Source organism: Nothoprocta perdicaria, unplaced genomic scaffold (genome assembly GCF_003342845.1).
Source record: "Nothoprocta perdicaria isolate Ctin4 unplaced genomic scaffold, notPer1 scaffold_127, whole genome shotgun sequence".
Taxonomy (NCBI): domain Eukaryota; kingdom Metazoa; phylum Chordata; class Aves; order Tinamiformes; family Tinamidae; genus Nothoprocta; species Nothoprocta perdicaria.
This window is the reverse complement of record NW_020454394.1, coordinates 548,420-560,989: the sequence shown is the minus strand read 5'-3', so window position 1 is coordinate 560,989 and position 12,570 is coordinate 548,420. Positions and strand designations below refer to the sequence as shown.

Here is a 12,570-nt window from a genome sequence, read left to right as displayed (position 1 = left end):
ATGAGCAGCTTGCTTTGCCTTGTGCTCCAAGAGCAGCATCTTTATGTGCCATTGGTCCAAAGCCCTTTATGTGCCATTGGTCCAAAGCCCTTGGCAAAGAAGCTCCAGCAGTGTTATCCAGAGGTCCCCCTCTAAACCAAATCCACATCATTCATCCCACCTGCTCCACAGGTAGCATTGCTAGCACCAGGATGCCTCAAACTCCCAGTTTCTCAGTGCACGCTGTTTTCCTCTGAACTGTCCTAATACAGCTTGACTGCTGCTGCAACAAGGATGGGGCAGGCAAGGAAAGCACAGGGGAAGGTGGCATGGATGCAGGGAAAAAAAAACCGCTCTATTTTTGGCTCTCCTGTCAACAGGGAGGAAGACAAGTGCCAGACATGAAAGCTGTGAGCTATGGTGCCTCCTTTAAACCAGGATAAGCCCATGTCATCCTTCGCAAAATGCATACGGTCCCAAGCGGCAAAGGAGATGCCCACTCAAGCAATCCTGCCACCTCCCCAAACAGAAGCAAATGAGCAAAGCATTCAAACTGACTGTAACACTTACCAGCGCCTTTCTTTTTGGTTAATCATGTATTTCTGTATAGACAAATAGGAGGATTCTATATTCAGACAAGCACAGCAATTTCCTTCACTTAGCAATTGCGGCAACGAGAGATGAAAAAAATCCATTAGCTCATCTCGAATGACTTAATGCCAATACAGGATTATTGCCTGTCATATATTTTCTAATTCTTTCCTACCCCACATGCCCCTAAGGATTGGGATTTAACTTGGTTTCCTTTAGAAGATTATTCTAATTGGAGAGATACTATTTTCCCTGATACTCGATCTAAGTTTTATTCCACCTCTTATAGCTGTAAATCCTCGATTCTGTGTACAATCAACACCAATTCCCATTTGTCACCGGCACTTGGACAGTACAGCCGCTTGGCCCCGGAGGAAAGCGTCACCGTCGGCATCCGTGCGGCTGCTTGGCTGGGATGCGCCGGCACGGCATTTATCCCCTGCCTTGGCCCGCAGTGTTTGCGATGAGCACACTGCAACGTGCCACGTTTGCCTCCGAGGTATTGTCACGAAGGAGCCACAAAATAGCATTAGTCGCTGTCTGGTGGACACTCGCTCGAGTGATGGGCTGGAACGCGCAACACAAACTGCACTCARTCATTCGAGGCACTCGCAGCCGTAGGGGAATAGCCAGGTCCTGCCTACCTAGGAGCTCTGCACCGGGCTGAGACCCACGGACTGGCCCCGTAAGAACCAGTTGCCACAGCAGAGGCCACAGGACTTTCATATCTTACTTAAAAACTGATCTTATCCTCTGATCAGTGACTTTTTTTTTTCCCCCCGATCTTATTTTTGTAACTCAGAATCAGTATTCTTTATATCAATGCTAAGACTTCACTAACACTTTTAAAAAGTCTTTCCATTATTCCTCTCAATCATGGGGTGCTTCATTTTTTTTTTTTTTTTTTTTTTTTTCCCCCTGTATTTCTCCTTCAGAAGATTTCCCCTCACCACAAGAGGCTCTTGCAATGGTTGCAAATGGACTTGTGTCCCTGGTATGGATGGCAGAGGCAACGTATTCATGAGATCCCCTGATATCGTGCAAATCCCCTTTGAAAAAATAAAAGAAGTTGCTTAATCTAAGCCTTGCTTGCACCTCCTGTGCCCCTCCAGCGATGAGAGATAGCCTATCTCGGGGCTACGGCAGGGTGAGAGTGCAGACTGGCTGCAAGCTGCTTTAATGCCACTCTTAATGACAACTGGGGAAGATTGGGAAGTTGTCAGCATCAGATAGCGGCAAAAGCTCCGGCTCGCTTTGTGAAGCCAGCCTGCATTAATTAACGGGTAGCTTGCCTTTGATATCACTTTGATATTTGGCTGCAGCTGGATAAAAATCAACCACAAAGAAAACCACATTTTGTTTATCACCGCTCAGGACTCTGTTTAGTCCTTCTGCAGATTTTGCTTTTTTAATTGCCCTAGCACAATACTATAGAGAGAGAAGCTTTCATTAACAAACAYGGTTATGGTATTTTCCATGTCTGCTTCCCTCCTCCCCTCAAGACGCACACTAAGGAGCAAAGCCATTCTTGATTTTAGGAAACCTAYGAGTAAAATGATGTACAGTCCTAAAAGTAAGGCAAATATTAGCTTGGTCTGGTCTTGTCTCCACCTGAACGGAATTCAGCCTTTAAATGATGTTTGCTCTGTTCCTAGAGAGTGGTGATAGTTGGCTGCATTGACAAGCTACCACCATGCTACACATCTCCAGCCCTCTGCAGCCAAAGCAGTGGGCTTAGCTCTTCCAGCTAAACTGGTGAAGATGACATATTTTTCTTAGAAGAACAAGTAAAATATCAATTATCTTTCTAGATCTGTAAAGATTATTTTTAATTGGAAGTATACAATTGCACAAAGGGGGCTATTAGAGTAGGAGATGCAACCAAGCCATCCAATCATCTCAACTGGTTTTCTGGGAAGTATCCTGGGACTTCTACCAGGGTTGGGCACTCGCAGAAGGATGCTGAGAAAAACATCTCTGTGTAACATGTCACCAAGCCTGGCTCTTTAGTCACAACACAACTGCGAGCCATGGGAACCCAGTGCTGCTCTYGAGGTAGGTAAATGGCATCCAAGGGCATCTCTAACAACATTTCCCCTTGACGCYTGCGACATTGTTTACGATTTGCTTTTCTAATTTCCCTACGCATGGAAGTTGTCAGACAGCTAGGAAGGCTCCCTCAACTATTTTTTCATTATCAAGGCAATTTTAATAGCTTGTGTCACAGCGCTAATGAGGCTGACTGAAGCACCTGTAGTTTCTGTTCTTGCTAGCAGAAAACAGCTAACACCAGCAGGATGAGAAATAGCTGTTTAAGAGAGTGGCTGGGCTATTAGTTAAACATCCTGCCTAGGTCTCAGTGAACACTGCAATACCCTAGAGGGGCTCTCAATTTTGCTCAGACTTTCCTGTTCTTAAGCACACAGAAGAAGGCTCTGCAAACAGCCAGTGATTTTTGGGTACCCTGCTTGAAACTGATTTTCTGTGAATAGATAGCTGAACCTTTTGGAAAAGCAGGCTAAGATGTTCTAAGCTAGCCAGAAAAATCCTGAGGCATTTGAGGAAGTGTTGACCTCAAGTGGAGTTATGGAAATTAGAGGCAAAGTACAGCATCACATGTTAGAGGAGTTTGGCCTTCTGGCRATGGGCTTCACATTAGGAAAACTTCGGCAGGTTAAGACTGTATTTTGTGTTATTTAGTTTCCACTCTGCATTATTATACTGCAGAGCTGTGCAGAAAAWCCTAAGCTACTCCAAAGGAGCCATCTAAAAATGCTAGCTTGCATCTAGCTGCGTTTGCAGCTGGGCTTATGTGTCCTTGCTTCTTGCCACATCTACTCCACTAAACAAAAACCACTCTCTGGGTGAACACTTAGGATGTGAAACCGTTTCCTGATGCCTACCTACTTCACGGCTCAGTGTCCTCTTGACATACCCCAGGGACTAGACTGGGGCATCACCCCTTGGAGAGTGGCAGGTCAAAGTTTAGTCTCCTGTTCTCAGTGGTTTAAGCCAATGGGTTTTCTCGACGGATATCACTGTTCACATTTCCCAATTCTGGGGGAGTGTCTTCCAACCTTTTTAAGCTTTCCAAGTAATAAAARCACTTATTAGAGCATGAACTCCCACTCATCTATCATAATTCTTGAATCACTGCTTTTGATACCAGGCAGTCAAGTGGTTTGATTTGCTTTCTCTCAACCCCATTAGAGTTCATTACTTTCATAACCAGTGGAAGAGCTTCAAGAGGAGAAATGGTGACCCTCCAATCTCAACTGAGCGTTTCAGTGGTGAGGGCACTGTTAAAGGAATTAAAGTTAAACCTTATGGCAAATAAGGCAGAGAAGATGTGAACTCCATTCTCCTGCATCCTGGACAACTATCCTAACGGTATAACAGAGGAGATGACTGGCTTGGTGCAGGAGGGGACAGTGCTGGATGTTGTTTGCCTTGGCTTTATTAAGATTTTTGACACTTTCTCCCGTAACATCCTCATAGGTAAGCTGAAGAAGAACAAGCTATGTAAGTGGACAGTGAGRTGAATTGAAAACAGATTGAACAGCTGGGCTCAGAGGGCTGTGAATTTCAGGTGGAGGTCACTCACTGTTTACCCATAGTTAAGAGAACTGTTTAACTTCTCCAAGAATAAGCTGGAAAATGGGACTGAGTGCACCCTCMGTGAGTTCACAGATGATACAAAGGAGTGAGTAATACACCAGATGGTTTTGCTGTTATCCAGAGAGACCTCAACAGGCTGGAGAAAGGGACAGAGATGATCCTCAGGAAGGGACCCTGCTCAAGCCAGTAGGTTGCATGATCTGCAGAGCTCCCTTCCAACATCAGAAACATTGCAATTCTGTGATTGGACCATATGAGAAGGTGAATCTGGCCCCCAGTCTTCATGAATAAAAAGGAACATACAATTATGGATGAAATGTTTTGCTCAACTTAGAGAATCTATTTTCACTAAGCCAACATGCCCCTTCTCCCTRTGCCTGCACAACTGATATTCTGCTGATAAGCTACAAGCTCAACTTTTTACACAGATTTCAGTAGGCTTCTAGGTCACTTTGTCACATTTGTTACACAGTTGTGTAACAAATCTTTCTATCAAGGCGTTTGAATTTTGGGCAAATACTGATTTTTCATTTAATTAGCAATATCAATGCAACTTTTTGGAAAGGCAGAGGTGGGAGTAGTGTATTTGTGTAATAAGAAGGAGCCTCTGAGCTGAACAAAATTATCATTAAGTGGCTGCATTTGAAGCATATTTTAAAGCAAATAATGGGCCAGATTGACTTTCTCAGCTTCATTCAATGTCATGTAGCTCCATTGCTAGGAATAGACACTCACTGGGAATTCTCCACTTTCCCAGCTAGTTATTTTTATCCTTTAAGTAGTTCTAGACTTTTCTGATCCTTCATTAGCTTGGCCATGCTATATGGCTATTGAATTAGTTTCATTTGTCATCATAAATCAATCAGTCCAATCTCTTAACTAATTCAATTGCTGTTTGAATTCTCTTTAAGTTTGTCAAAATCTCTCAAAGTCACTGATATCCCATTTTCAGGCTGTTATTCAAGTCATATTGGATGATTACCTTTTTATTACAGGTATTTTTTACCTAATGTTCATGCAGTACTGACAACACATAAGATGTAAAGCAGTGCAACACACTGGATATTAAAATGCTATTCCAAAAACGAATGTTCAAAGATGATGATTAGAAAGAATGATGGAAGGTGGAGAGCAGAAATATACTTGGCATTTGCATCTTGTTGGATAGACGGGATTTATCAGGAAGTGGAGATAGAGCCAAACAAAATCTTTACAGTTGATCTTTTCTAAACCTAGGAGGCTTTGGTCTCATCTCAAATTCCCAGTCCAAATTCAACAAAACGCTTTATCTCTGCAGCCTAGTGGAGGGCACAGCAAACCATCTTCTAAAAGGGCACCAAAGCAGAACACTAATCTATTTTTCTCTTTAAAAACGTTTTTGCATAATCTATTGCCCAAATGGGACCTGAGGTTTTTACCAASTAGCACAGCATCCTTAAGGAAAAAAAAATCCCTCTATCATGTAAATGGCATTTAATAAAACCTGCAGCGGTTCTTGCAGTGTAGAAATTGAAAATTTCCTCTTTAACAACATCTGGTAAAGAGGGGCYGTTAATATGTTAGAAGGCAGTTAAGAGTCCGTAAATTCCTCCACGCTGTTAAATTTTTAACGCTTTCTCAAAATTGTATTTCTCCATCAACACACCCGTAATTAAGTTGGTTCATAAAGTGAATGTCCTAATCCCACATGAGGACTTCAGTATGAAGGACTTGCTGCTGCTTAGAATATGTCTGTCATACCTAAAATATGAACCGAGTAAAACACTAGAACTAGTGTCAACTGGGACTAGTTGAATGCACAGCAGTGATGGGACTTAAATCAGGGTTGAATATTATTTTTGTGGTAACCTTATCGATGAGGATATATGCAAAAATACACATACGACAAGAAATGATCAAATGAATTTAAATTCAAATACAAAATAAAGAACCCACAGAAATTCAGGTCTAGGTTTTGCAAATATATTCCAACAAATTCCTTTCAGATTATTTCTGCATGAGATTAAAGGGGCATTTATTCAGATATTGAGCTTCAAGAACAGACTGACAAATAGTCCTTGATACAGCTATCTTCAGATAACTTTCACCAGAAAACTTTGGCAAACTCACTTTTAATTTTTTTTTTTTAATTTTTTAACATCAGCAAAGCAGACCAGATTACATTTTTAAACTAACATACATGTTAAATCTGAAACAAACAAAAAATGTCTRTCAGTGCTATGTGGCAAGCTTGAGAGTAGTCCCTGCACACAAATCCTCACGGTTTAGCCCCTATCTTTTTAAAAGGCAATTCTGCTAGATTTGACACAGAAGAAACTAAACATATAACTATATATATCTACAGCTATAGAATAAATTGAGAGAAGGATAATTGGGATGAATTATTAATTTTGTTTAGCGACTGGAAGTTAAACACTTTGAACAAAGCCAGGAGATTCTTGATGGAGATGAGCGTGGTTAAGGCTTCAGCTCTACACCACTTCCCAAAGAAAAACATTCTTATGGTCATCATTAAGTTCAAACCAAGATTACTCCTCTCTCTCTCCTCTGCTTTTAAAAATAAAATCCAAAACAACTTTCAGGTTGGCAAAAAAATTACTGTAAGTGGGAATATTACAAACCACACCTCTACGAGCTACAGCCACTTGAATATTGTATTTGAAATAACATCCAYGAATTCAGGTTCATTTACAAGACATAACAGTTGCTCTGGACACTGGTATAGAAAGGGAACTGTTCCTTTTTGTCGATACACATTGTGTATCAGTCGGCATTTCTCAAACACTATGTTTCTTCCTCTCCACTTTGCAGAAATATTACTAGACCAGTGAWACCTAAACACATTTTAGTGGGTAAATAAAAGCTCCATTATCTGACAAGAAACTTCAGGATGAACAGGGAGATACTAATCAGGGGTAGAAAAAAGATGTTTGATCTTACTTAGGTGGCGTTTTTTTTTAAATTAAAAAAAAAAGCACAAAAAAACTCTTTTAAATGAATTTTATCCTCAGGAAAAATGATTAAAACCAAAAAAGCCTTGAGATGTCAGCTGGTGACATATTTCTCTTCTTTATCTTTCCTTTTTGTTGTTGTTGCTGTGAAAAAAAATCTGAGGGAATACTGCAAAGTGCATCATTAACTTCTTATTAATTTCATAATACAAAGGCAATTCAGTTAAAATAGTGGTGCTGCAACTTTAAGTTACAGAACTGGCTTGGTATTTAATGAGAGATTTAGCACAGCGGGGTTTCTGTTAAATTAAGTTGTGCCTTCACATCACAGTGGGAAAACAGGTGTATATTGGTTTAGAATTATGGAAATGTTGACTAATTCCAAGGCTTGTAATCAAACAGCAAGGCACCCTGCAATATTTTCTTCCAAGAGTCTGCATTAATCATTTATGTCTGCTCTTACTTTCTACATGTCCACTAAAAGGCCATGGATCAAAGGAGCAGATGAAGTGTTTTTACATTTTCATGTCTCTGTTAAGGGCTAGTTCTGCCCCAGAAGTAGGACAACCTTGGCTCAAACACCCACCTATGTTAAAGGCCAACGTGCTGCCTTGGCCGCTGSATGTATCTCACACTAGAGGAGCAATTTTGGGGCTTTGCAAGTGCCCATCCAAATGCCAGATACTTGACACGTGCAACACCTTTATTTAAGCAGAGAAGTGACAAAGACCAGAACTATCCCGGCTATGACTATAGCCCTGGGGTAGCAGGGTCCCCTCTACCYTTTGGACATGGGGAAAATGCCTCTGCACCCTGCTCTGGCCTCTACTGTAATTCTATTGAACTAATGAACCAAAAAAACTAATGAACCACCTGCCTTTGCCTCTATTTTTTTTCCCTCCTAGGGCTATCTGAGGAATGCACCTTATCTGCAGCATGCTTATATTCTAGCAAAAGTGAAGTGCACAGATTTTTTTTTAAATTATTTTATCTCCAGGAGGCTCCCAGGCTCCCTGTCATCGTTCTGACACTTGATGCCTAAAGAAACCCGACCTGAACTCATCCCTTGCGGGTCACACTCATGGAAGATAGTCCAATGTTCTCGCAGAGACTGTATCACACAAGGGCCTATGCACTGCTCATCCCTGCTGCTTTGCTGGAATCTGCCTCGTGGGCTGGACCAAGCGAGACAGGAATCGGTAAAATCTGCATCAGGAGAATCCTGCTTGAGTGAAGTGCTTACAGGATCCATGCCCCAACTTTGGAGAGTGCTTAAAGGGAGTTATTTTGGGACCACACAGAAGTGTCGTAACTGGATCTTCATATATGCTGAATGTCAGCGTGCAGCCCGTGCAAAATATAGACCCTGTTATATAACATATGCTGGGCAAAGAGAAATCGTTAATCTGCATTTGAGTTGTTGCACTCTGTTAGAGATGTCGCTTTAAGACGTAGCTATAACAAGTTAGAGCAAAGGAAAATCTTAACCCCTCATGCAGGAGCAGGGAGGGTTTGCAAAGCCCGGGGGCCAGAGTCATGAGAATGTTGTTTCCATATTTCCTTAAAAGAAACATTTGCAACCTCACAGTCAGCAGGGCAAAAAAACAATGAGCGTGAAAAGATAAAATCTTAAAGCCTAAAGACCTTGAGGCAGCATTAGAAAAATACTCCCTTTTTGAGTTTTGTATTAAAAATAAAAAAGCTATAAAAGCAAAGCACTCTCTTTTCCTTCTCCGTGTTCACCAGGTGTAAGAAAGTGGAGGAAAAAAACCCAATGTTTTTTCCCCCTTCACCACCTTGCTCTTTTGATTTTTATTTCTAAATTGATCCTACTTTATTTTTTTGGCAGGAACCAGACCCATTTGCAGCCAAGGGAGGGTCTCTGGAAAAGCAACTGTTGTAGAGCTAGTGCCATTGCTATCAGGTTAACCCCCGTTCCTTGATAAGACCATGGTCGCCTGGGGTGCTCCGAACATTCGGAGCTAATGGGGCCAGTATTTCTGGTGATAAAATAATGAAGATCAGAAAAGGAAAGGTACTCACCCCAGGTAAAGTTTTAATATTGTGCAGTGCATTCTGTGCCTCGAGAGCAGCTTTTCTTGTATAAAACGTTACGAAACAACAACCTACGGAGAGAAATGAGAAGCTTTCAGAAATCAGTGTGTACGATTTGTGAGCGTACAATAGGGAGGGTGGAAAAACAAAAACAACAAAAAAAAAAACCAACAAAAAGGTACTGGCGGAGCAACACATTATAAAAGCTGGAAATGCGAATTATCAGGAGGCTGCCTGGGCAACATGAATAAAAGGAAAAGCTTGCATGGCTGGAAATAAGAAAGTCACCCTCCTGTGCATTGCCTCCATAGCACACCTACATCGTTAGTGAACTGTAACCACTTAGAAATTAAGTTAACCAAAATCCAATTGGCTTTATGCTGCGTAAATAAGGTTATATTTTTCTGGAGGCTCCCTATTAAACTTTGAATACAAGCAACATGGCAAGCTCAGCGCAACAGGATTTCATCAGTGCTGCCACATCAGAAAATGAGGTTACATCAAGACCTTTTTTAAAGAATTGAACATAGAGCTCGAGGTTGCTCCCCTCATTTTAAACCAGCAAGGACTGGAGGCCAGACACCCATTCCTATTGCAGGAAGAAAGAGAGGAAGCAGGAGACTTATCCATGGATGATAACAGAGACTGCTGGTCCCCAGCCTTGTACATATGGGCAGTCCCCCTTTTGGGACTATGGCACACAGGTAGGACTGCTTGACCCCAAAGCAGTCAAGAAGCTCTGCAGCTGCCCAGGGGGCTTGATGACCAAGCTGTGATGGGGAAGGCAACAGCAGAAGGTGCTAGCAGAGTGAAAAYCTGCATCACAACAATCCAGAGCATGCAATGCTGTCTGATGAATGATAAGCCAACCCTATTGTCTTAATTACCCTGGGTTGGGCAACTTGGCCAACCCTAATTAGTTCCATCGCAGCAAGCAAAGAGAATCGTTATTCCCAGATGGACTTAACTTGAACACAGGAAAGCACTTACAGGCGATATGACACACTGCCAGGTTATGCAGATTTAATACTTTTCGTATTGACAGTGGATTCCTTAAAATTTCAGTTAACAAAGCAAGTGGCTCGACAAGAATTTCTGCAATTGAGCAGGATGGAGTAGAAAGGGCTCTGCTTTCTCCGAGCATTTCTGCATCAGCTATTCCAGTGGCAAACTTGGGACTCTAAAATTACTTAGCTGCAGAATTAAGATGGGAAGCAAACCAAAGTTCATGACATTCAATAACACAAATTGAGAAAATGCCCTGTATTTCTATCCCACTAGCCCATATCATAGTATATTTTCTATTATTGTCTTTTCCTTAGACTTTTTRGCTGTTTAATATAAACATAATATAAATATATATTGAACCACAGAGGAGGATTTTTAAGGGAAGGATAAAGCAGATGTCACAACTTGGCAACTGTGTTGTCCTTTACCACAGATYCACATGGATTTATTTTGGATTCCAGCTATACAAGCTTGTCCAGATATGGGGAAGTTAGCAGTCTACTTCTTGGCACTACTTGAATGAGTGGCATTTCATAGACAAATATACTGTGAAATACTCTTGGACTCTTTTAGGAAGGAAGCTAAGCTAAAGAGCAAAGGAAAGAAGCAAACAGGGGAGAACAGAAAAGGTAAAAGGACTCGCCATCCTGAAGGAAATTCTTGAGCTGAGCCCACGGCTTTTCTAGAGGGCCTCACTGCCAAGCCACACAAACTGTTGGCTTTGAAAATGCCTCAAGCATTCAAATGTTCAAATTCCATACTGAATAATTCCAATTTTTTTTTCCTGTATAAATACTGCAAAATTAGAGTCTTCTCGTATTTAAGAGAGCAGGGCTCATGTKGTAGCTGTCCACTGCTGAAGCGCCCTGAAGAAGCGACTTTCCTTCCTCTGTTTTCCCTATGAAAATGCAATATTTGTAAATAAAACCCAGCTATTACTGGAGAGGRGAACATACATTTCCTACTAAGAGAAAAAGAGAAAAAGCAGCTTTCTTCTCAGGCCCCTGCACACGCAACCTTGGCTTCATCCCCAACCCAATGGTATCTTGAGCCGGACCTAAACCTGCCTGATGTGTGAATGTCTCAAAGTCCAACAGTGCGAAACTTCTCACCTCCTATGCAGGATTATCTGCTTGGGGAACCCCATCTGTGGCAACACCACACCCCTTGGCTTTTTGCTTTCCTTTTTTACTTCTTAAAAAGAAATCTAGCACTAGGAAAAGACCACAAAGTCCCAGCCATTGTACTAGAGACTGTTACCTGAGCCAGTGGYAAAGACATCAACAAATTACACGGATATGGCGAGGACTACTTGTTTTAACTATGTGTTTTTAAAAGTATCATCCAGAAGTTGGTGATAGAGGGAATAAAGTAGAGAATCAAGAGGCACCTTTGYACCCATGCATTTTATTTTCTGGTGCCAGGAATATCAGGTGTCTGTGACCTTTTCAGGATTATGGCATGCTTATGGAGCTTTTTACTAAAAAACTTCRTTTAGGATGTTCTCAGCTTCTTCCTACATCCTCCTTAGGACAATGGGAGAAGCTGGGCAGTGTCATCAGTTTTAGCACTTCCCCAATTGCAGCAGGAGCTGTCAATGCAACCCTGCAATCCTGCACGCATTCACATGCAGGATGATGATGAGAGTCCTCCTGGTGTGAGCTGAAAATCTCTTGAAAGGAGGCGTTGGGATTCGGAGGCGCTGGCAGATCAAGGCAGCGAAGGTGAATCTGTCAGGCTGCTCTTTCACCACGCATGGAGTTCCCTTCTCTTCATGCATTTGCACGYAGCCCTGGTCCCGGCTCCAGACAAGCCTGGAATCTCAATGGGGACAATGGCTTCTTGTCAAGCCGGCGCAGCTCAAGCCAGCAAGTTAAGGAGTATTACTTTTCTTTTTCTTTTTTTTTTTTCTCTTTTTCTTTTTTTCCCCCTCTGAGTGTTTGCAACAACACAACAAGCATCTGTACATGGATGAAACTGGGTGCAGGGCAACCAGAGCCTCCTTCAGCATGGAGACTGCCGGGTGGATTTTAGGAGCTATTAGCTAATCTCCATAGAAGATGCTGGGTCTGTATCCACCTTGCAGACAGCCGGTCTGAACTGAGCCTGGGGGCTCAGTTTATCCTCCTGGTGTCTGACGGCCTCTCTCTTAATAGCCTGCAAGCCCTTGCTCACTGCCCGCCTCGGGCTGTGCTAGGGAGCTCTTTCAATTCCTGGCCCCCAGCAAATGCAGATGCTCTATAAATGTCCTTTGCCCACAAAACAGAAGTGAGTGCTTGCTTATTTTGTCTTTCTCTTTCTCCTTCCTTCCTTCCTTCCTTCCTTCCTTCCTTCCTTCCTTCCTTCCTTCCTTCCTTCCTTCCTTCCT

General features: G+C 42.2%; 1 protein-coding gene across 7 annotated transcripts in view; it reads right to left on the bottom strand.

Moving 5' to 3' along the window:
• CELF2 (CUGBP Elav-like family member 2) overlaps positions 1-12,570 on the bottom strand; it is a 380,720-nt gene that overhangs the window by 76,502 nt on the left and 291,648 nt on the right. For all 7 annotated transcript variants that reach the window (XM_026033322.1, XM_026033318.1, XM_026033317.1 and 4 more), the window contains one exon: positions 9,183-9,265. In XM_026033322.1, the coding sequence (XP_025889107.1) occupies positions 9,183-9,265 (83 nt within the window). The remainder of the gene's footprint in view (positions 1-9,182; positions 9,266-12,570) is intronic.